Source organism: Centrocercus urophasianus, unplaced genomic scaffold (genome assembly GCF_019232065.1).
Source record: "Centrocercus urophasianus isolate 14NV4802_14NV808 unplaced genomic scaffold, USGS_Curo_1.0 seq_10, whole genome shotgun sequence".
Lineage (NCBI taxonomy): Eukaryota > Metazoa > Chordata > Aves > Galliformes > Phasianidae > Centrocercus > Centrocercus urophasianus.
Genome location: NW_024884142.1, coordinates 287,902 through 310,546, shown reverse-complemented (window position 1 = coordinate 310,546; position 22,645 = coordinate 287,902). Strand labels below are relative to the sequence as shown.

Sequence of the window (22,645 nt, the reverse complement as noted above, 5' to 3'; positions counted from 1 at the left end):
AAAACATGTGGAGAAAAAAAAAAAAAAGAAAAAAAAAAGGAGAATAAAAATGGCATAAGCACTGCAGTTTCCTGGATTTTCTAGTTTTTCATTGTTTTTATCTGTTTATTTCCAAAGGAAAGCTGAAAACGGATTCCACAGTCAGTTTCTATCCTTTCTTGTTTGGAATAGATTTACTACAGGCAAGGCTGCTCAGCAGTTGCTAAACATGAATTGGGTCATTTCAGAAAAAGCAAGTAGCAATTCTCAGTCCCTTTCAGAAATTACTGCAGTGGTTCTGAGCTTCTGGGAAAGCTAAATATTGATTTGCCAAGGCAGCCAAAACCAACCAAAGAATGACCTGACACTATGAAAAAATGCAATGGATTGTTCTTTAACTGGGAACTCCTAAACACAAACTGCACTGTCCCTACCCATTCATACATTTGTTTTTCTGAACCATTGTACATTCCTACCCTCAAGAGCAAATGAGCTGGCAAAGTATTTCTACCAATGATAATGAGTGCTTAAGACAGCACAAAGGCCAAATTCAGGAGTCGGATATTCTTTTCCTTTTTTCAGAGGATATTTTCCTTTTTACAGAGCAAAGAGAACACAGCCTGAAGACCCCTTCCATTTGCATTTCTCCAGGAACAAAACTAAAAGGACTGGAATGTCGACACAAAAGCAATGCAGTCAATCTGAACCAATGGCTCTCCAAATAAGGTGCTGGCCCATTTGTCCAGAGCAGTACTACCAACCAAAGACATTTGTCTGATGTGTTGAAAAAGAAGACAAGATTTAAAGGTAAGGAAAAAACTTGTTTCTCCAATAGAACAAACTTAGTTCACAGCCTAAGTGCCTTTTGCTGGAAAGAGAGCTGAAAAGACAGCCATAGAAATAGGAGGAATTTTTCTTCAGGTTGTCAGCTAAGGTGTTCAGATGCCTCTGCAGTAACTTTTCAATGACTGCCACAGTAATTAATGAAAATGCTGACAAAATGTGAAGGAGACAAGCATCTGCGTGGAAGGAAAGATGAGGTAACAGAAGCACTGACCAGGCACAATCCAGAGAAAACTGGCAAGAAACAACAGGCTGCAGAACAAGACTAGCACTGATCAGGTAACTTCAGGTGACACGACCAAGACGGCAGCAGGAAAGAGACAAAATTAAGGATGAAGCTTTAAGGACTGAGACCATTCTATCAGGAAAATATCATTTAACGTCTGGAGCCGAAAGATGAGAAGGCTGCTTCCTAAATGAACAGCTTCAGGGAATGATTCAATGGAATTTCCATTGTAAACACATATAGAACCACAGAATCATGGAGCAGCTGAGACTGGATGGAACTTCAGGACATCTGCTCAAGTCGGGCCAGCTGGAGCTTGCTGCTGCATCACGGCCAGTTTCAGTTCTGAGTGTCTCCAAGGATGGAGACTCCACAGCCTGGACAACCTCCAACCTGATGGCAAGGGGCACTGATCACCTCTCCCAACCCAACAACAGAAGGCACTGACCACCTCCTCCAACCTGATGGCACAGGGCATTGTTCAGGACGCCGCTGTTTCGGCTATCTAATAATTTCTTCTTGGTACTTTCAAGAAAAAAGCTCAGACTACTGGATTACCTCCAGGTCTTTCCACCATTTCCCTTGTAATTGGACCAGATGGTCTGTGAAAGTCCCTTCCAACTGAACTATTCCATTATGTTTCAACATTTACCCTTGCCTGAGCTCTGTAAAATTCTACCTTGACCTATAATGCATATTAACTTTTTACAGCTTGTTCCCTTACTGTATTTATTGCAGCCTGTGTGCTTTACTTGAAGTAAAAGCTTATAAAGATAAGAGGATAAAGGAAAAAGAGCAAACAGTAGCTACTGCCATTTCAACCTGTTACATAAGGGTGGGAAAGAGATTGGCAGTGCCAGAGTCTCCCTAACACTTCAACTAAATCAACCTTCTCAGCTCCTCAGGAAGTTTTCCCTTTTAGATCTGTTTCCATGACATTACTCCCCCTCAAAAAGTCTTTGATAAATCACTTTTTTTCTTTTCAATTGTACACACAATTGTCAGAAAACGTTTGTAAGCATACAGAGCAATTGGGAAATTAACCATCTCTTCTGCTGCAATAAACAAGAAAAAGCCCATTGAGCATTGCAGCTCTGCTCTTATTCAGTGCTGTACAAACGCAGATTACAAACACAACCAGATATGCTTTGCAAGAGGCTCAAGAAAAGACAATAAAACAAACACCACAAAAGAGCATATCAAAGTCACAGCAATACTGAACCACTTCACAGACATCAGGAAGCAGAGAATGGAATAAATCCTGGACACTTTGCTAGAGACACACAGACTGCTGGAGTTTTAAAGCTTTGCCTGGGCAAGGACAAGAGGGACTTCATCCATGTCCTAAAAGGAAGAAATCTACACCCTGAGATGCTTATAAGCACACTAAGCTGAAGAAGAGGTAACACCTGGTAGGGCAGAGATGTTGAAGAATGTTCAGAGGATTTTACTGTGTGGTGAAGGAAACAGAAGATGACATTCAGTTTTTCCATCTCTTATTGCTCCTTAAACAGATTCTGTTAGCGGTAATAACAGGAATTTTAGAAGAGGTCTGGAAGTGAGAGGAACTCAGCATTTGTAGTGAGTGAATGAAGTGACCAGATGGAGCTGCACTCGATGATCCTCATGGGCCACGACGTTCTGTGATTCTATGACTCGTGCTCAAACGCTGCTCAAGACATTTGAACTGTACCAACATCTTTGGAAGTTCACACTTGAAAGCATATGTTGAGGCATCATTCAAGTGAAGATTTGCTTTAAAAGTTTCAGAATAAATGTGAGCATTGAGAGAATGCCATTTTTCTCTTTTTTTTTTTTGTCTTTTGCTACTAACAATGCTAGAACCTTAACTTAAATACTAACAACCAATTGACGTTGTTGTTGGTTCCATCAATCATCCATTTTCCTCCTAGAAGTGCTGAACATGTGTCACTCCAACAGAATCCTAAAGCCTAAGTGCATTGGGGCCTGGACAGTTACAGTGGGAACGCATTCACTAAGAAAGGACAGCATATCAACATATTTGATCAGCATACAGCCCTGCTCACGGGGTTTTGAACAAAATATTCTATTTACCATTTTCAACATGGGCAAGTCTGTGCATGAGAGGCAGCCACACAAGGCACTGAGGAGGTGGATCAGCCATCAATGTGTCTAAAAACATGTTCAGCATGATCTTTTTCTGCAAAGGAAAAAGAAACACAGCTTAAGACAATTGTCCATTTCATTTCAAAATTTCAGTACCAAAAATAACTTCAGCTTTAACATTTCACTACTATTCAGCTTCTGTTTACCAATATAGGAAATGCTATAATGATAAAGCAGACATTTTGTTCAGGGAGCTTCAACCTACACTGAGCAAACAGCACCACCACAGAGAGGGTATCAGTACAGACACAGCATCGTCACACAAAAATTAAAGATTCACAGATGATTAGAAAATCCCAAGAAATGGAGGACAAGTCAGCCTGGATTAGCTGCTGGATTGTACTTCAAGAGGGATACAAAAAATGTGAGGAGGTTATTTAACAGTGTAGGAAAAGGTATTTCAAGCATACAGGCAGCACTAAAAAAAGCAGACGTAAAAAAAAAAAAGGTAATTACAACTAATATTCATACAGCATCCACACAGTAAATTACTTTAAAGAAATACAGAACAAGAGGCAAGGGGAGAACTGCACTAAGGTTTAGAAAATGTATTATCGCTGATAATGAAATTGAAATGAAATCGTTAGAAGGAAGTCATGCTTTAAGAGTAGTATTTTCTAAGGTTTCAAATTCAATTGAGCAAGAGAAAATTTCTGCTGCAAATACAAACAGATGGAGACAATTGGTAACAAAACCAGTTGAGAGTGGCTGTGGATATAACATGAGAATATACTGGCTTTTGCATGCAGGCAGCTGGAAGATTAGGAATGTCTCCTAAGCAGATGACCACTTTTTCCTCACCTTACCCTGTGGCAGTGCTACCTCAAAGAGCATCCAAAGGGCAGGGCAAGCAGAGCTGGAGGAAAAACCAGGCTGGGATTCTCACAGCCCTGCTCCACCAACCTGCCTCCTCCTTGCTGTGGAAGTGAAGAAACCCAGCACCTTTCAACAAATCCACATCTCAGTGCTTCTGAGAAGCACACTACCAGTGCTGAAGGAAGCCCTCTGATAGGAGATGTCCATCCCTGAAGGTGCTCAAGGCCGCGATGGATGACCCTGAACCGATTTCATGGTTCACAACCTTACCAATGGCAGGGGGTTGGAACTGGATGGGCTTTAAGATCTCTTCCCACCCAAAGCATTCTGTGATTCTATTCTATGAACTGTTCACAGCTTGCAGCGTCTGAAAACCCAATGCCCTGTTCACACAACAAGGAACGATAGAAAAAACGAGTCACAGAATCATCCAGGTTGGAAAAGACCCCTAAGATCACCTGGTCCAGCCCCAGCCCACCAACCACATCCCTCAGTGCCACATCCCCACAGTTCTGGAACACCTCCAGGTATGGTGACTCCACCACTTTCCCGGGGAACCTCAGTGCTCACAGTGTTGAATACCATCACTGCCCAATGTGCAAGCGGTGCATTAGACATCTTGTATGGGTAGAGGAGGTGCTCAGGTTAAATGGGGCCTTGGGCAACCTGACCTGATGAGTGCTAACCAGCCCATGGCAGGTGTTGAAACCAGATGGGCTTAAGGGTCCCTTCCAACCCAAGCCATTCTATGATTCGATGATTCCATGACTGTATAGCATTACACATGTACTCCTCTAAGGGTCCCGTTCCACCTGACTCCCATCTCTCACCCTGTTTCATACATGACAGCACATGAAACATTTTCTGGCTGTAATTCTTTGCCAGAGCTGAACAAGGGCATGCAGCACCTGGGCCATGCCAAGACAGCCATGGTGGCACTTTGGTTTTGATACATTGCTTCCAATACGGAAAACAGTAGAATCTTCATAGAATGGTTGGGGCAGAAGGGTCTTTAAAGATCACAGAACCATAGAATGGTTGGGTTGAAAAAATCACAGAGACATAGAATGATAGGATGGCTTGGGTTGGAAGGGACTTGAAAGTCCCCCCAGCACCAACCCCTGCCATGGGATGGTTGCCAGCCACCAGATCAGGCTGCCCAGGGCCTCATCCAGCCTGGCCTTGAGCAAATCCAGAGATAAGACATCCAGAATGCATGTCAACGTTCTGGGTCACTGCAACCCAACTAAGCTGAAAAATAAGTTTGGGAGTTATCACAACGGCAGGAAAACACAACAGAATAGTTTAACTTGGAAGGGACCTGCTGTCCTACATGTCCTACTGTCATGTTATTTTGGGGCTGACTCCAAATTCAAAAATCACTAGGAGTGTTATCCAGGTGCCTTTAGTAAGACCTGTAGGTCTCACATTGGTACCACACAGCTGAATGCCATATGAACTTGCAACAAGAGACTTCATTGTGGCCATAAGGGTTGTGAGGAGGAGGGAAAGCCAGACAGAGCTGAGTACCAAGGCAGTTACAAGGTAAGAAGTATGTTACTTTTTGTTGAAGTCAGAAACCTCGTATCTCACAGGAGCTGTGGGTTCTTCCTCCTGTGGTTGCTCCGAGTCATAAATAAATGGGTTCTGGTGACAAAGATCTCTGTGTACAATACGCACAACTCACATTAGAATCAAAATGTAACAGGACAGCTTTTCTGTTGGAAATTTTTCCCTCAAGCCCTCAAATTAAACATTCCAGCCCCTGTTGGAGCAGCGACTTCTCTGCAGTTCACCGGAGGGCAGCAAGGGCTCAGGCTCTGGATTTTTGCACTGATACAGGTGGGAAATGCTGCAAGCACCAACTTAACAAAAGCACACAGTTTTGATGCCACTGCAAGCATTCCTGGCAATGCAGCAAGCAGCAGCCTGCTGCTCCTGAAGCTAGAATGCGGGGAAGGAGACCCAAAAGTGGCTTTTTTGGAGCTGGGCTCAGAGCCTTACCATGAAGCAAACACAAAAGCCTCACTCACCCAGCATTTGTGATGCAACACAATCAGATCACCTGTCAGTAGGGACCCAACCCAAAGAACACAAACTGAAAGTTCAAATTTTCACAGCACAGCCAGTCAGGAGGGTCAAACACCTCCCAGCATTTGCTACCTTGGTGTTTTCTGAAATGGGTAATACAGTATCCTTATGAGAAACACAGGCGTCACAGCCAGGTGAACAGAAGCTTGAAGGAAAGTATGACATGATCTCCTATCTGTGACAGCACCCATTTGGCCTTGACTAGTAAATCATGGCTGGAAGCTCTATATGAATTTGGAAACCATTGTAAAGAATGCAGCTCTTGCTGAAGTGTCCCAATAAAATCTATTCCCTGTGGACAGCAAGACTGAATTACTCCATCTGTGACCCTGTGGGGTTTAAGTAACACAGGGCAGTGCTTCTGGCCCTAAGCTCAATAATGCATGGATTTACATTATTGTAACTGTGCCCACTGTAACCATTCAGTCTCCCAAATGATTTCAGCATCCAGATAAACTGTTAACATCAGCTACGAATCACTTTCAATAAACAGTTCCCATGTAATCACCCTGCCTGAGGAAGGTTGCAGAAGATAACGTGAAGATGCACTCCAACAGCTCCATGTCTCTCCTGTACTGAGGACTCCACACCTGGATGCAGTGCTGCAGGTGAGGCCTCACAGCACAGAGCAGAGGGGCAGCATCCTGTCCCTTGGGTTTGTCAGCTGCACCCCACAGCTTGGTGTCATCCATAAACTGCTGAGGATGCACAAAATCCCACTGTTGATGTCATTGATGAGGACATCAAAGAGCACCAGTCCCAGTACTGACCCCCGAGGGGCACCACTCATCACTCATCTCTATCTGGATGTGGAGCCATTGACCACTGCTCTCTGGGAACGATCTCACAGCCAGTTCCTCATCCGTTGAACAGTCTACCCATCAAATTCATATCTTTCCCTTTTGGATAGCAGGATTTTGTGGGGACTGTGCCAGTGCCCTCACTGAAGTCCAGATAGACAACGTCAGTGGCTCTTCCCTTGTCCACTGATACAGTTATGTCATCATAAAAGGACACTAGGTTGGTTGGGTAGCAACCATGACAAATGTCAGGCAAGTCTCGCATCTCTCTTTGCAGACAGAGCATTTACAGCTTAGAATCTGATGTATGACTTGGTAACTCTCAAATGAGTCCATGGTTTGCCCCTTAAATGCAGTATCCCTACACGCAGGAGTGGCTTGCACAGCCTGAGAAAAAGGGTGGTATGTTGAGAATGAGGGATTATCCATAAATGCCTCAGCAATTACCGACAGAAACATCAGCTGTGAGACAATTCTCTGTCCTCAGCAACTTACAGGTGAGCAGGAGTTCTTGTCGTTTCCTTTCCTTTTGTGTTCTATTTCAAATATATGATCTCCTGATCAACATAAATTCAGCAAAAAGTGACTACAAATTCTAAATCTGAACACTTTGAGAAATGTTTAGAATATAGTCACAATCAGAGACGAAACATTTAAGTTTAGGTCTAGCTTTATCTAGGCTTATGCCTATAGTAGAATTAAGGCTTAATTATGCTATTGTACATCTCAAATTAAAAGCAATTTCTCAGAACAATCAAATCATAACAGAAACATTGATACTGCAGAAGCTGCTGCAATATCTATTCCAAAAATTACACAAAATGCATTTATTGTGTGCAGACTAAGCCAACTAACAACTGATTTGTTCAAAATAATACTCTTACTTACTACTACTCTTACTCTTACTGAATTAAACTCTTACTTGCTGTGGGAAGCACGTCCGTACAGAATGCTCTGTGTATCCAAAAGAAGGTCCCTCAAACACAGCAGTTGGAAGTTTTAGGACTTCTTTCAAAAACTGATCAAACTTGGAAAATATCATCAGTCCATTTGAATCTGATATTTGAGAGAAAATATCTGTAAGAAAATACAATAAAACATTTGGGTAAATACACGCTTGCTACAGAAAAGAAAAGCCTAATAATTTCAGTTCATTTAAGCTCCAAAGCACTACTCCTGTTGTTTAATTCTAAACACAATTTCTTTTTAGTTGATATCAAGATAGAATTTACGAATTACGTTTCAATGTGCTGTGACACAAACCCCTCTATCCCATATCAAAAAGCAATGAGAATAAAGACATCGAGGCACTGAGGGACATGGGTAGGGGGCAGGATGGGATGGGTTGGTGGCTGGACGTGGTGATCATAGCTGTCTGTTCCAACCTTAATTCTATGATTTCTTAGCCTCTCCAGCCCCTCTGCCCACCCATCCCACGCTGCTAACCCAGAGCTCTGTGTCTCAGCAAAAGTAAAAATATAGGAAAAGATGGACAGAGAGGGTTGGAAGAAAATGATGTCATGGGAGGTGCTATGACTGCTGCACCCAGATACAGCAGAACTGTCCGGGGGGCAAAATCTCTCTGGAAAATACACATTCTTGAACAGTAAAGCTTGGTCTCTGCTATGACTGCAGTCAGGTTACACTATAAAGAAAGACTTCTCTAATATTAGTAAGACCTAAAATGTTTGAAGACAAGACAGATACCAGAATGCTTCACTAAGCAGCCTCTGAATCATCTATGAGGCTACCTAAGACACCGTAAGTAACTAAACATCAAAAAGGATGCGCTGACAGAAAGTAAGCTCAGTTTAATGAGCTCATGAAGAAGTCTACAGTGCTTGAGCTGAGGACTGGATACTAGGAAAAGTCTTCTCTCTGAAGAGTGGCCAAGTATTGGGATAGGCTGCCCTGGGAAGTGATGGAATCACCATCCCTGGAGATGTGATTTGGAGATGTGGCACTGAGGGAGGTGGTCAGCAGGCATGTGGGATGGGTTGGGGTTGGGCTTGGGGATCTTGGAGGTCTGCCTGGGGTTTGTATCAGGCAAAATGTACAGGCTTGATGGGAAGGTCTGAAGTCCTTGCTAAACAGTCTTACAAGGCATATAAGAAATAAGGACTGGAAAAAGAAGAAGAAAAAAAAAAGAAACAAGAAAGGGAGAAGCTAAGTGATGAAAGAATGCTATATTTTAAAGAACTCATCCAAGCAGAAAAATCAAATTTCAGTGGAAAATTTAACATGGAAGAGAAGTGATGGAAATAACTGGAACTAATTAGAGAGCAAAACCTTCACAATCCTAAAATGCTGAATATCAGATTCGCCCCAGAACCGGCACATGAACTTGGTCCAATAATCAGTCTATTAAGGAGGGACTGGTAGAACATGATTGCATCACGACAGTACTTGTATTTAAAAAAAGTACAAGAATCATTTGGGTAAATACAATCTATTAATCTAATTTCATCAGCATGCAGGATTTAAACGATTTTAAGGAGAAGGTAATTAAAGCTATGAAAGAAATGAAAAATGAGATAAAAATGAACAAGCTAGATCAAGAATAAATTAAAAGAAACCCAAGTGGTTTTGTAGTCAAAATGAAGTTGAAGTCATCTACGTGGGGAAACTTTCACAGGGGAAATTAGAGGTTGAAATTGGAAAAGATAAAGATTCATAGGATTTAATTAAATAGTCATCTTCCCTTCCAAAGGGCACTAAGTTACCTGAAAAGAGAAAACCTCAAGCTAAACAGGAGCTAACAGTGTAATTTCTCAAGATCCCACCTTAAGGTCACATCACGTATGTGCTAATTAAGTTTCCCTATGATAAGGTATTATACTTTAATTCTCATCTAAGATTCAGTTCAGTGCAACCAGACTATAAACATGTTTCTGTGCCTTTTTTTTTTTACTAGAGAAAATAAAAAATGAACACAAAAAAAAAACTGCTCAAACCCAAACATACCAATGTAAAATGGAGTAGAACTTGATGAGCACTGTGAACAAAGCTCCTATCATATCACAGAATCACAGAATGGCCTGGGTTGCAAAGGCCCACAGTGCTCATCCAGTCCCAACCCCCTGCTGTGTGCAGGTCACCAACCAGCAGCCCAGGCTGCCCAGAGCCACATCCAGCCTGGCCTTGAATGCCTGCAGGGATGGGGCATCCACAGCCTCCTTGGGCAACCTGTTCCACTGCCTCACCACCCTCTGGGGGAAAAACTTCCTCCTAAGATCCAACCTAAACCTCCCCTGTCTCAGTTTAAAACCATTCCCCCTTGTCCCATCACCATCCACCCTCACAAACAGCCGTTCCCCCTCCTGTTTCTACGCTCCCTTCAAGTGCTGGAAGGCCACCATGAGGTCTCCCTGGAGCCTTCTCTTCTCCAAGCTAAACAAGCCCAGTTCCCTCAGCTTTTCCTCACAGGAGAGCTGCTCCAGCCCTCTGATCATCAAATAAAACTTTCCAGTATTTCCATTGAGAGCCTTCATTCAACTGATTGTATCTTTGCCAGAATCCTGCATTAGCCTGCATTTTCTACTGGGCACCTGCCTGATGCTTTACAGTTCCAGCTGAAGACCCAACCACTTCCCTGCATGAGTTAAAAACAAAGGAAAAAAACCAAACAGACCAAAACCCCTGGCACCCTCCTTTTTTAAGGAGTGGATTGGGAGACTTTCCTGTGCCTCGATTCCCTCAAAGTTGACAAATTTAATTGTACAAATTTGAATAACATTTCTTAAAAACTAATGAATACTAGTTTAAAAGCCAAGAAAATAAATCCGTAACAGACACAAATTAATTTTTGCTTCTTAGGGGATTTTCCCTGGTCTTAATCTAAAATACATAATCAAGCAAAAAGAGCAAACCTAGGAAATACAAGCCAGTCAGCCCCAGTTTGGATCCTGGGAAAATAATGGAGAAAATTCTTTTGGAGCACATTTCTGAGCACCCAAATTTGACTGGAGCAGTTGGTAGGGATCTGCTAAGGAGAAATCCCATCTGACCAGCACAGCTTGCTCTTCTAGCATTCAAAGTGGGACGTCACAGTCTGAAGGGGTGAAAAAACAGGTGGGGAAGGAGCAAGTTGGATGATTGGTCTTAGAGGACAGTAGGTAATGGGTCACGCTGCATGGGGGCCAAGAACAAGGGGACTGGTATAAACAAGAAGGGGACTGGTGCTGGGCTCTGTCCTGCTCAACATCTCCGCTAGTGAAGAGCAGGGTACACTGTCCTCAGGTTTGCAGGTACAAAGCTGGAGAGCTCCAGGTGCCCAAGTGGCCATAAAGACTAAGGGCATCCTGGCTTGTGTCAGAAATAATGCAGTCAGCAGCACAGGGAGCTGACTGTCCCTCTGTACTCAGCTCTGGTGAGACCACTCCTCAAGTACTGTGCTCAGTTTTGGGCTCCTTGCTATGAGAATGACAGTGAGGCACTGGAACACATCCACAGAAAGGCAAGTGAAGCTGTGAAGGGTCTGGAACACAAGAGTCATGAGGAGTGGCTGAGGGAGCTGGGATGGGTCAGCCTGGAGCAGAGGAGGCTCAGGGGAGACCTCACTGCTCTCTGTAGCTCCTGACAGGAGGTTGTGGTGAGGTGGGAGTTGGCCTCTGCTCCCCGATAACAGTGATGGGATGAGAGGTGATGGCCTCAAGTTGCAGCAGGGGAAGTTCAGTTGGGATATTAGAAAAAAATCATTCTCTGAAAGAAAGGTCAAGCTTTGGAACAGGCTGCCCAGGCAGGTGGTGGAGTCACCATCTCCAGAAGCATTCAAGAATCACAGAGATGTGGCACTGAGGGACATGGTCATGGAGTGTGCTGGAGGTGGGTTAGGGATGGACTTGGTGATTTTAGAGGCCTTTTCCAACCTTATTGATTCCATGAAATTCTACGATAGCCCCACAAGCAAGGGCTGCCATCCAGTGAGACCCAGGCAAGCTGAAGGAATGGGTCAAAAGGAACTGTATGAAACAAAAAAAGGACAAATGCACATTCCAAAATGCATGTGATGCTGGCTGGGGACTGGCTGGCTGGCACAGATCTGCAGGAAATGTCCTTGGGAAATTTGGGGTCCCAAGTTGAAGATGAGCCAGCAGCATGGCACAGCAGCAAGGAAGGTCAACAGCATCTTGAGCTGCATGAGCAGGAACTCACCCTCTATTGAGGGGAGTGATTCTTTTCCACCCCTCAAAACTTGTTACACCTCCTCCAGGCATTGTGTCCAGCTTTGAGACCAACAGAATCACAGAATATCTGAGAACCACAGAAGGTGAAGGACATACTGAAGTGTAGAGGGCTACAAGGATGCCCAGCAGGTTGGAGCACTTATCCTGTGAGGACAGGCTGAGGAAACAGCACTTGTTCACTTTGAAAAAGACTGAAATATTGGGAAGACATAATAACAGTATCCCAAAACCTACAAGGAGGCTGTGAAGGACACAGAGGAAGGTGCTTTTTGAGGAAGATGTAGTGATTTGCATTTGAGAACTTGGCATTGGAGAGGCCATAAGTCTGGCTGGTGCAGACTGTGCACCAGAGAATGTAAGAGAACAGACACAGGATAGACTATGGCCATTCACTGCAGGCATCCATATGGCACAGGTATATCCACTAACAGGCCTTCATCATGGTCATCCAGAGAAGGGAACAAACCCAGGTCACAGTGCTGTCCGTGTGGGTGCTCTCTGGTCCTCCTGTTCCATGGGTCCATTTTGATCCTACTGGGATACAGGCCCTTAAAATGAGCAAGGTTGGAATTTGTTTGAAGTCAGGTTCTGTTTGCAATTTACTCGCAGAAAGGACATGGAAGGAAACACTAATTACTTCACTATGGATCTGCTTGAATGCCAAAATGAGGTCACTCAAATCCACAGACTTCATCATATTTATATGGTATTTCTCTAGCTTAAAAAATGTGATGCTAAAAGCTAAGCCCATAGCAACAGGCTGAGCTTATAACTCCTTCCTTGCACTTCATGTAAAGCAACTCCTTCACAAGGAGTGTCAGCCACTGGAAATAATCTTTCCCACTGAAAGCAAAGTGGCATCATTGAACAACTCCATTCATATGTACTGTCAGATACTGTGCAGTCTAGAAAAAAAAAAAAACAAAAAGAAAGAAAGAAAGCAAGCCTGCAAGTATCTGCAAGTACAGAGACCAAGTGACTGTAACTCAAATTCTGAGATGAGAAAAAGAAATATTTACAGCTTCCTGGATTTCCACAAAGCCTCACGGTCCAGCTGAGCTGGCAGCCTGCTCACTTAGTGCCTTCAGTCCTCGTCTCGGAGGGGGAACGGAGCAGCTGTTTTCTATTCAGCACAAACACGCTGTTCATGATTTTACACAACGCTGTCCCTTCACCACCATTTTGCTTTCCATCCAGGTTGAAGATTCCTGCTCTACATCTAGTTGTTCCTTGTACAGAAAGTTTGTTCTGACTTTGGTGACTGCTGTTCTTCTCAGGAAGATAAAGCAGATCTGAAAAGGCAGAGTGAGTGCAAGGTACCACAGCAGCGCTCATACTAAGCACAAACATTCCATGGACTTATGCAATGCCTTAGTCTTCCTGTTTTGTTCTTTATGTCCTTCCCTCTTGGTCACAACACTTCACTACTTTAACTACTACTAGATAGAGCATCAATCTTCCAGGAGAAACTCCAAGATCTGTCTTAGCACTAACAACTTCCTGAGCTCACCTTTCTGTGCCTGACATTAGGATGACACCTCACTCCTCCAGCACACACCACTGCACATAAATTCACACTGAATTTCAGCTACCATTTCATTCACAGTTACTCAGCACTGCCAGATGATGCTACAACTCTTCACAGTCTATTTTGGCTTTTACTACACCAATCTACTTTATAAAAGACTGCCATCTTCCATTCTATTTTTCCAGATCATTTATGACACGTTAAAAACAGCTCAAGTCCAGCATTATTCATCCACCTTTTTACTGCTCTTTTTTGGGCTCCCTTCAGCTAATGTCTTACACATAGAAAAGATCTTCCCTTCATCCCTTTCAGACTTTAATGTTTTTATCTGTTTGATAAGATACTTGAAGCCCTCTTAGAAACTCAAGAATTCTGTGTTGGTCAGAAATCCTTTGCATTTTTCTACTTTTTTTGCCCTACTTTAAGGAACTCCTACAGTTTTGTAAGACATTGCTTCCAAAAGCCATTCCTCCTCCCTGCCCAAGAAATTATTTACCCATTAATCAACTAATTCTATTCTTCATTACTACCAGTTTGCCCTGAAGTGCATCAGGCCTACAGGTGAAAGGTGCTTACAGTGAAAGCAGGGTTGGTCTTCTCACTGGTGACAGATGACTGGACGAGGGGAAATGGCCTCAAGTTGTGCTGGAAGGTTTAGGCTGGATATCAGGAAACACTTCTTTACAGAAAGGGCTGTTAAGCACTGCAATAGGCTGCCCAGGGAGGTGGTTGAGTCACATCCCTGGATGTGTTTCGGGTCATGATTTAGCAGAGGGTTGTTAGTTAGGGTAGTATGGTTAGGTTGCAATTGGACTTGATGATCTTTAAGGTCTTTCGCAACAAGAAAGAAGAGAGAGAGACAGAGACAGAGACAGAGTTCTCCATATGGCCCTTTCTAAACTTCAGTACATTTTCTTTTACCTCCTCCCTTGGTCCTCAGAAGTTTTTCACAAAAGTAACCAACAGTAATTCAGCTACACTATGATTTGCATTCTAGCTCTACTCATCTTTTTCCAGTAGCAGTAATACTTCCTTTCTCCTTCCATAAGAAACTTTACAAGATCATGCTATCCTGCATCACACCCTTCTGAGTTTCTCTCGTCTTCCACAAAAAAAGTTGACCCATTATCATGTCTGAAAAGCCAACGGCCTGATTTTAAAATCACAGCATCACTAAGGTAGAAAAAAATTACTAAGATCACCTAGTCCAACCACCAACCCATTAGTCCACCAATCAACCCATTAGAGAACTGCCTGGTTGAAACGAAAACTATTCCTTCCCGCGCAGGTTTGCTCTGCTCCTCTTTCTGAATTCCTGGATAAAAGAAATTCATTTCTCACAGTTGGCTGATAGCATTTTACAGAGATTTCAAATGGTCAACAGTTAGTACTGCCATCACCATCAAAAGCAGCCAAAATCATGGTGGAAACAGCTTTAGTGATATACCAAGAAGGATAAGGAAAGAAACTGAGTTTAAAGCTGAATTTAAAAAGGCAGAAATGCTGCTTCCCAGAACACATGTCAAATGTCACATGCTCTCTGGAAAACAAAGCTCCATATCCAACCATGGAATTATCCAACCGTGTTTGCTCAAACCACTGGAACAGGTTGCCCAAGGAGGCTGTGGATGCCCCATCCCTGCAGGCATTCAAGGCCAGGCTGGATGTGGCTCTGGGCAGCCTGGGCTGCTGGTTGGTGACCTGCACACAGCAGGGGGTTGGAACTGGATGAGCACTGTGGGCCTTTGCAACACAGGCCAGTCTATGATTCTGTGCAGATAGTGCATAGAGAAAACAGGGAGTGCAGATACTGGAGGACAGATTCCAGCAGTACAATACAAATTGGAAGGCAGCTGATAAAGTGCAAGAAAGAAGGAAAGACACGACAACCAGAATATAAAAAAGCAGCATTCAGTGAGAGTAGTCAAAAACCCTTCCTACAACCTCAGCTGAACCTCAGTTAAGAATTTTCATAAAGAAAATTACCATATTAAAGGAAATAGGACTCAACATGATTAGCAAAAAGAAAAAGAAAGTTCTGTATGCTAGGAAAAAAGCTGGGGTGGAGAAGAGAACATGAAATGCACAACTAGCAAGTTTTAAGACACATTTGTGAAGCAGGACGATTAAATAAGGTGTCTTTCAGGTGAAGACATCTTAATCAGCCACTTCTGACTCAGCACTTGGTAGCCTAGCATAACCTCCAGGATGGTGTCTGGGCTTTGTTTGAAAGCATCAATTCCTTTACCATCTAATTCCATGGTTAACTGCCCTTTTAAAAGGTCACTTTTTACCATTTGCTTGACATGTTTCGGTGTGGTCCTACTTATGCACAAAAATAGATCCCCTTTTCTGTACCAGGTTTATACCAAACTGTTTATCTATTGTAACCTCTTAAAACCCTGAGGTAATGGGATCCAAGTTTGTGTAGTTTAATAGATCACACTGGCATTTTGTATCATTTTGAAAGAAAATACGTTTTAGAAGTTTAATGCTGTGGAAAAGTGAAAAGAATTATTTGGGGTGAATAATAATCACAGAGGTCAGAAGGAATTAATTATCACCAAATAACTTTCATAAAGGGAATTTAGGGGGGAGACGAAAACCAATGACATCAGAACAGCAAAATCTGGCACTAGCAGTAAGACCTGCTCCCAATCTTTTCAGGCCAGAAAAGGAAAGAAAATCCCATAAACCACACTATGGCTTGCCACTGAGAAGGATGGAAGAATTACATGTAAGTGCCAAAGATTTTAAAATAAACACATGGACTCAGAAAAGCTGTTCATAACACACTCGGTACGTTTGTTGTGTGACCAGCAGATGGCATGTGTTACAAAAAAACCATGAATGTGACAACGCTGCCCATTCACCACACCAACAAAATTAAAAAAAAGGACAAAAACTGTTGTGATTTTGATTGGAAATACTTACATCTTAGTTTGTCCAGTATTTTGCCACCACACATTGTTGCTAACATTGCTTTCACTGAAAACACCGTCAGCTTCCCATGGCCCTCGCTGTGGAAAAAAGTACATGGTGAGTAATTGCTGTAGAGTGAGAAGGAACACAAACACTGAGGTTGTAGATAGGGAATACATAACTGTTAACAACTCAGATCGAGCACAGCTACTTGCTGTAACATTATACCAGTGCTAATATCCTGAATATACCACACAGAACAGGAATAACATGAGCAGTCTTTTATTACAGTTTAAACTGACGGCATGTATGGAGAATTGTTGTCTAACATCAGCAAGAGAAAATGAACCTGCCCACGTGGAAAGCACGAGAAAGCACACTGAGCACACAGTGGTATGCAGAAACAGCAAGGTGTGTTACCCCTGTTACCAGAAGAGGATGAAATTAGGTGGAAGCAAGTCACCAGGCCAAGACAGGCTGAGTGAAACACACTGCAGTAAATACTGGCAACAGATTCCAGTTGCACCAGCCTGGTCAAAGGCACACACTGTGCCTCCCTGATTCCCAATTTCTGGATGAGCTTCCATAGCAATAAAGATAGAATACAGAGAACCTTCACTTTGCCATACTGGAGGACCAGTACTTGGAAAATGCTAGGAAGGAGTAAAACCACTGAAAGTAATTCTGCCTCGCGGCACCAAAATAGTGACAAAATTTTTATTTTAAGCTGTATAAAGGCTATAAAGTTAACAAAACAGTAAAGATAGCAGTTATCCTACTTCATTTCTGTCTTTTAGTTTCCTCAAAGGAAAAAGTTGGCACTCCTGCTATGCCAAACCACCAAACCACAGAAATAACAACACCCAAAACCCTACAAGAAAGACTTTACTGCATCTGAAATCTGAAGTCTGAAAAGATCCATTCTCTTCAAACCTTGGTCTCTGCTTGTCTCAGCAAATCTCAATAACCATTTCAAGCTTCTTTAAAGCAGAGTCTCAACCTTTCTTTCCATTTGCTCTCTTACAGCCATTCTTCTCTCGGCTCTGAATTATTTTTTAATTAATTGAAAGAAAGAACAAGTGACTGGAACCATCCATGTCTCCTCACATGGTACAATCTCATCCTTGAAAGATATCTCACGGTGCCTTCAGATATAGGTCTGCTTCTGCTGACATTCTGTTTATTAATCAAGAAAATAAAATTAAAAAATCCTCCCCCTGCAATCTGGTACAGAGGTGTAGTTAAGCAAATTGCCAACATCTACATTGATTTTTGGTCCCACGTGACTCCATCTGCTGAATTCCCTACCAAAAGGAAAAAGAACAGAACTTTCGGTACGATTTTGAAACTTCTGTAACACTCATGAGTTTGAAGGATAGGAATAAGTCTGTGGGACTTGTTTAAAACAGATGGAGCCTGCGGACAGAGAAGGACCTGGATGTGCTGATGGCCAATAAGGTGATCATGAGCCAGCAGCGCGCCCTTGTGGCCACAAAGGCCAGCGGTGTTCTGGTTGACCAACAGTAGGCCAACAGTTGACCAAAAGTTGACCAGGAGCCAGATGCATGCCCCAATGGCCAAGAAGACCAATGGGGCTCTGGGGTGCATTGCACAGAGTGTGACCAGCAGGGCAAAGGCAGTACTACTCAAGGAGTGCTCAAGGAGTGCTTGGACACTGCTCTCAGCCATAGGGTTTGGGTGATCCTGTGCAGAGCCAGGAGTTGGACTCTATGATCGTTGGGGGTCCATTCAAACACGGGCTATTCTATGATTTCAGACCTGCAACTCCTCCTTCTTATTCCCCATTCTGTATGCAATATAAGGTGGTTAGTTCACAAAGACACTCAGTTATAGAACCATAGAATGGCTTGGGTTGGAAGAGACCTCAAGGATCATCAAGCTCCAAACCGCCCTGCCACAGACAGGGCTGCCAGCCTCCACGTTTAATACCAGACCAGGTCATATCAATTTCCCAAAAAAGCCATCACAGCTTTCCTCATAGTGCTGCTCTGTGGGCACTTCCCAATACTCCGAGAGCTCCTTCCAGCTTTGCCAACTATAGGGTCTTTCCTGATCACGCTGCTTGCCAGCTCATCTCCTCACATGACTGCTGGTCATCCTCTCCCTCCTCCTTACTGCGTGCTGCTATTACAATATGAAAACAAACAAGGAAGTTGAAGCAACTAAACCTGTTGCTAAATCAAATGCATTTCTAGAAAAGGTGAAATCAGAAAGAATGGACCATCGCTGTGTGGTACCAATCGGGGGTCAGGGATTTCAGAAAGCTGGAGAAGGCTACCAAGAAAAACAGGCTCTGGAATGAGCCACCACCACTGCCAAACACCCACAGGCAGAGCTTCATGGGAGAGAGCAGCAAAGAATATCATAACACAGCTACTCCTCCTCCCAACTCACTACTGTACACTGACTGTACACTGTATGAACCACCAGTTGTGCACCACAACCAGTGCTGTTCTACAAGTCTCAGGGATGAGCTGACTGTGAGCCTAGCTCTCCTCTCATTCTTGGCTTTCCCGTGGCACAACACAGTGCAGCATCACAGCTTCTCTCTCAACACCATGTGACAGATAGAGGAAGCTCAACAGAAACTGCTGTGTTGTGCTGGGAGCAAGCAGGCTGCTTTGCTGCAGACAAGAGGTGGAATTTGCAGGTTTAGGGCAGAGGGAGACAAACATCTCTAACTAAAGCCTCAAACTTTTGAGCCAGACCTCCAGAACATAACCACTTCTATTTTAAATTCTACATTTTCTAGTGTGACCTGACTCAGAATAAGGAAACTCATCGGTTACCCTTTACAACAACTCTCACAATCAATATCATATCACACTAAACAGAAAAATATAAAGGTTTGATTCTGATGTCATAGCAGTATTGCTACTATGAGCTCTGCACTGTTTTTAACTGTCCTGAGTGAGACTGGGATTGTTCTGGACCTTTGGGGAGGATAATTCTGGCTGCTCTTTGGTGACCTTAAGAAGAGGAATTAAGAATGATTAAAACTTGGACATTACAGGCACAACAACTATTTGGCATAGTGGTCCCGGTTGCTGTAGGTAAAACTCCTTCATCTCTGTGTCAACATCCTGGCCACAGGCAGTTTTCTGCTGCTCAGATAGAAGGCAAAAGCAGAAGAAACAAAACAGATAACAACTGACTGTGAGAAAGATAAGAAAAAAGAACTCATTAACAACAGAGAAAGATTTCCATTTACTACTCAGAGAACCCAGAGGTAACTTTACTTGAGATCAGCAGATTAACCCCTGATGAAAGAGGCTGTGAGGGAAACTTACAAAAGCTGGACCCAAGGGAGTGCCTGGCAGTACTCTGAACAGGAAAACAAACTTCTCCCAGTCAACAAATGAGAATTAGACTTTATGTGGTCACAGTGTGTTATAATACGACCCGAGCTGAACGTTGAAACAAGGCAGCCTTGTAAAACGGTCTCGTTGATCAAGAGTCAACAAAAAAACCTTTCACTTTTTAAAACATTGCTACAGCATCACGAGTTTAACATTATGTCCTATCACAGCCTGCAGAACACTTCAGTTCAGACACGCATCTCACAGCAGGCTGCAATTTCCAGAAGGCACTCGCTCACCTTTCTCAAGAAAGCAATTTTTAACAAAAAGCTTTGCTGCTGCGGCAGTGTAGATCTGTAAATCTCTGCAGGCACTACCATGATATTAAGTGTTTGTGCAACACACAATTCCACAAAATGAGAAACAGCATGCAGACACTTTGCCAGAGACTCATGCAGTTGCTGGCAGCATTCACCTAACTGAAAGAGAAAAGCAGTTTAGGAGTACAGCTAGAAGAGTTACTAGCCTGTCATACGCTGCTATCATGAAGTTGAGGAGAAGGCTGATGGATTGCTCTACGCTGATTTGGTGAGTAGAAGGAAGGCGTTTGTTGAGCTGGTAGTAGATGGATGAAATGATTGTTTCTAGTCGAGACACGTTGATCTCTGTGTTATGATCCAAAGTGTTAAGGCCATTATCTCGGAAGGCTTCAATCATATTCCAGATATCAACAAGATGAACTAAAAATAAAGGGGAAAAAAAAATTAACTTCTATTCTGTAATGCACACAATCTTACATCTAAGGCATTACATCCGAATATGACACTAGCTTTTATTTTAGAGTCAACCACTACTTACTCATCTTCAAAGTGAGAAACAGAGTCTTGATACTCATACTGAGCTCACACCAGATACTCGAAAGCAACAGCAGTGCCCTGAGTCCACATGGGCCTTTTATTCTGCCCCTCAAAGGAGAGCAAAGCCACATAAAGGAGAAACGTGCTCCTCCACCATCACCTAGTGCTGTAGCCAAATTATGTATTTTCTTCTGAGAAAGACATCAGCCACATTCAACATCCACTACAGTAACCAGTTTGTAATGTTGAACATCCCTGTACTAACTAAAAGCTCAGTGCTAGGAAAGGAACTTGATGTTCCAGTTAAACTGTGACTGCTTCCAGCTGGTGCCAAGAGAAAAATACTTCATAAACATACGTCTTGAACTCCAAACTGTCCCTAAATTATCCCACTGTAGCTGTTCAGGTATCTAACTGTTAACAACGCAGTGAAAGTGTGCCATAACCACACTAAGTGATCTGTAGAACCGCATCAAACAATGTTTGACAATGTTTCAGTGTTTGAAAAGCATGCAGGGCAGTGGGTAAGACATCTGAGGACCAGCAGGAATCCATTGGTCCAAACCACCAATTCACACCAAACACACACCCTGGATCACCGCCTGGTGCAGACAAAGATCACAAGAGCACTCTGGTTTATGCATATATGGAAATGAAAGGTTACTCAAGGCATATGTACGGCACCAGTGAGTTAGGCCCCAAGTGTGTATGGCACTATAATTAGCAGATCTTGATACCTTGCTACTGATTAAGAGACCTTTTTAATTCAAAAGCATGGTTAGTGTTTTTCATTTAGGAAAAGCATACCACTTTTCCTAAGGCATGAAGAATGTGTGGAGCTGCAGTTTGCATCTGCAAACATCTGCAGAACTCCTCAGCTGCTCTCCTGTTCTCTCCCACACCAGATTCATCACTGGTAGGAGGCAGCTGCTCCAATAGTCTACCAAGCATTTTGTTTGGTCCAGTTTAATAAAGGAAACAGAACCCTTGGGTTCATCCTTACTTTGGTGAACTATTTAACATGGAAGGCAATGGAAGAGAATAAGAAAACATACAGTGAGTAGCATGGCATAAACTTCAAGTGCTCCCTGTGGTTGCTATATATACGCCATGATGGTGGTTCCACTGGAACAGGCTGCCCAGGGAGGTGGTGGAGTCTCCTTCTCTGGAGATGTTCAAGACCTGCCTGGATGCCTACCTGTGTGACCTGCTGTAGGGAACCTGCTTTGGCAGGGGGGTTGGACTCAATGATCTCTGGAGGTCCCTTCCAACCCCTGCAATTCTGTGATTCTGCGAAATGCAGACACCTCTGTGCTGGTGATCATCACCAAGCTCACAGCTGCATCCAGCTGTCTGCTGGCTTCTGTTCCACCATGGTGGAAAGGAGACAAAACAGTCCGGGGCTGGCTGCACTGAAGTATGTCAGTCTGGCCCAGGTACTTCAGGTTTTCCTTTAAGCATTAGAAACTAAAACTGAAGACACTATAAACACCGGTCAAAAATCACTGCCTCTTTAATGATCCCTAATTTTAAGTATTGTTTATTATTGTTGATCATTCCTGCTATATTTAAAATTCACATGGGTAGAATATTTGCATGAGAAATTGACAAAGAGTGATTACAACTTACGGTTACATCGCTTCTGCACAAAGCGCAGCTTGCAGGCTGTCCGATACGTTGAAAGTCTGATGACATCAAAGTTCTGGGCTCCTGTGAATAAAAAAGAAGTTTGTGTTTTTTCTTGCCCCTACGACACTCAGCTTATTTGTTTACTTTACAAGTGATGCTGACTGGTTCTTCACACATCATCCCTGTTATGGGACAGTGACCAAGATGAGGAAATGGGAGCAGTGTATTACAGACTGATGGAAGCGTCAGACTGACATGAGAACTCTGAAATCCCAAAATGGAAACAAGAATTGGATTGAG

At 43.1% G+C, this 22,645-nt stretch overlaps 1 protein-coding gene across 15 annotated transcripts in view; it reads right to left on the bottom strand.

The window, feature by feature from the left end:
* The window catches only part of DTNB (dystrobrevin beta), a 141,129-nt gene that overhangs the window by 103,998 nt on the left and 14,486 nt on the right, over positions 1 to 22,645 (bottom strand). For all 15 annotated transcript variants that reach the window (XM_042809495.1, XM_042809504.1, XM_042809486.1 and 12 more), the window contains 5 exons: positions 22,346 to 22,426; positions 20,386 to 20,599; positions 16,552 to 16,637; positions 7,826 to 7,980; positions 3,125 to 3,230 (listed from right to left, as the gene is read on the bottom strand). In XM_042809495.1, the coding sequence (XP_042665429.1) occupies positions 3,125 to 3,230; positions 7,826 to 7,980; positions 16,552 to 16,637; positions 20,386 to 20,599; positions 22,346 to 22,426 (642 nt within the window). The remainder of the gene's footprint in view (positions 1 to 3,124; positions 3,231 to 7,825; positions 7,981 to 16,551; positions 16,638 to 20,385; positions 20,600 to 22,345; positions 22,427 to 22,645) is intronic.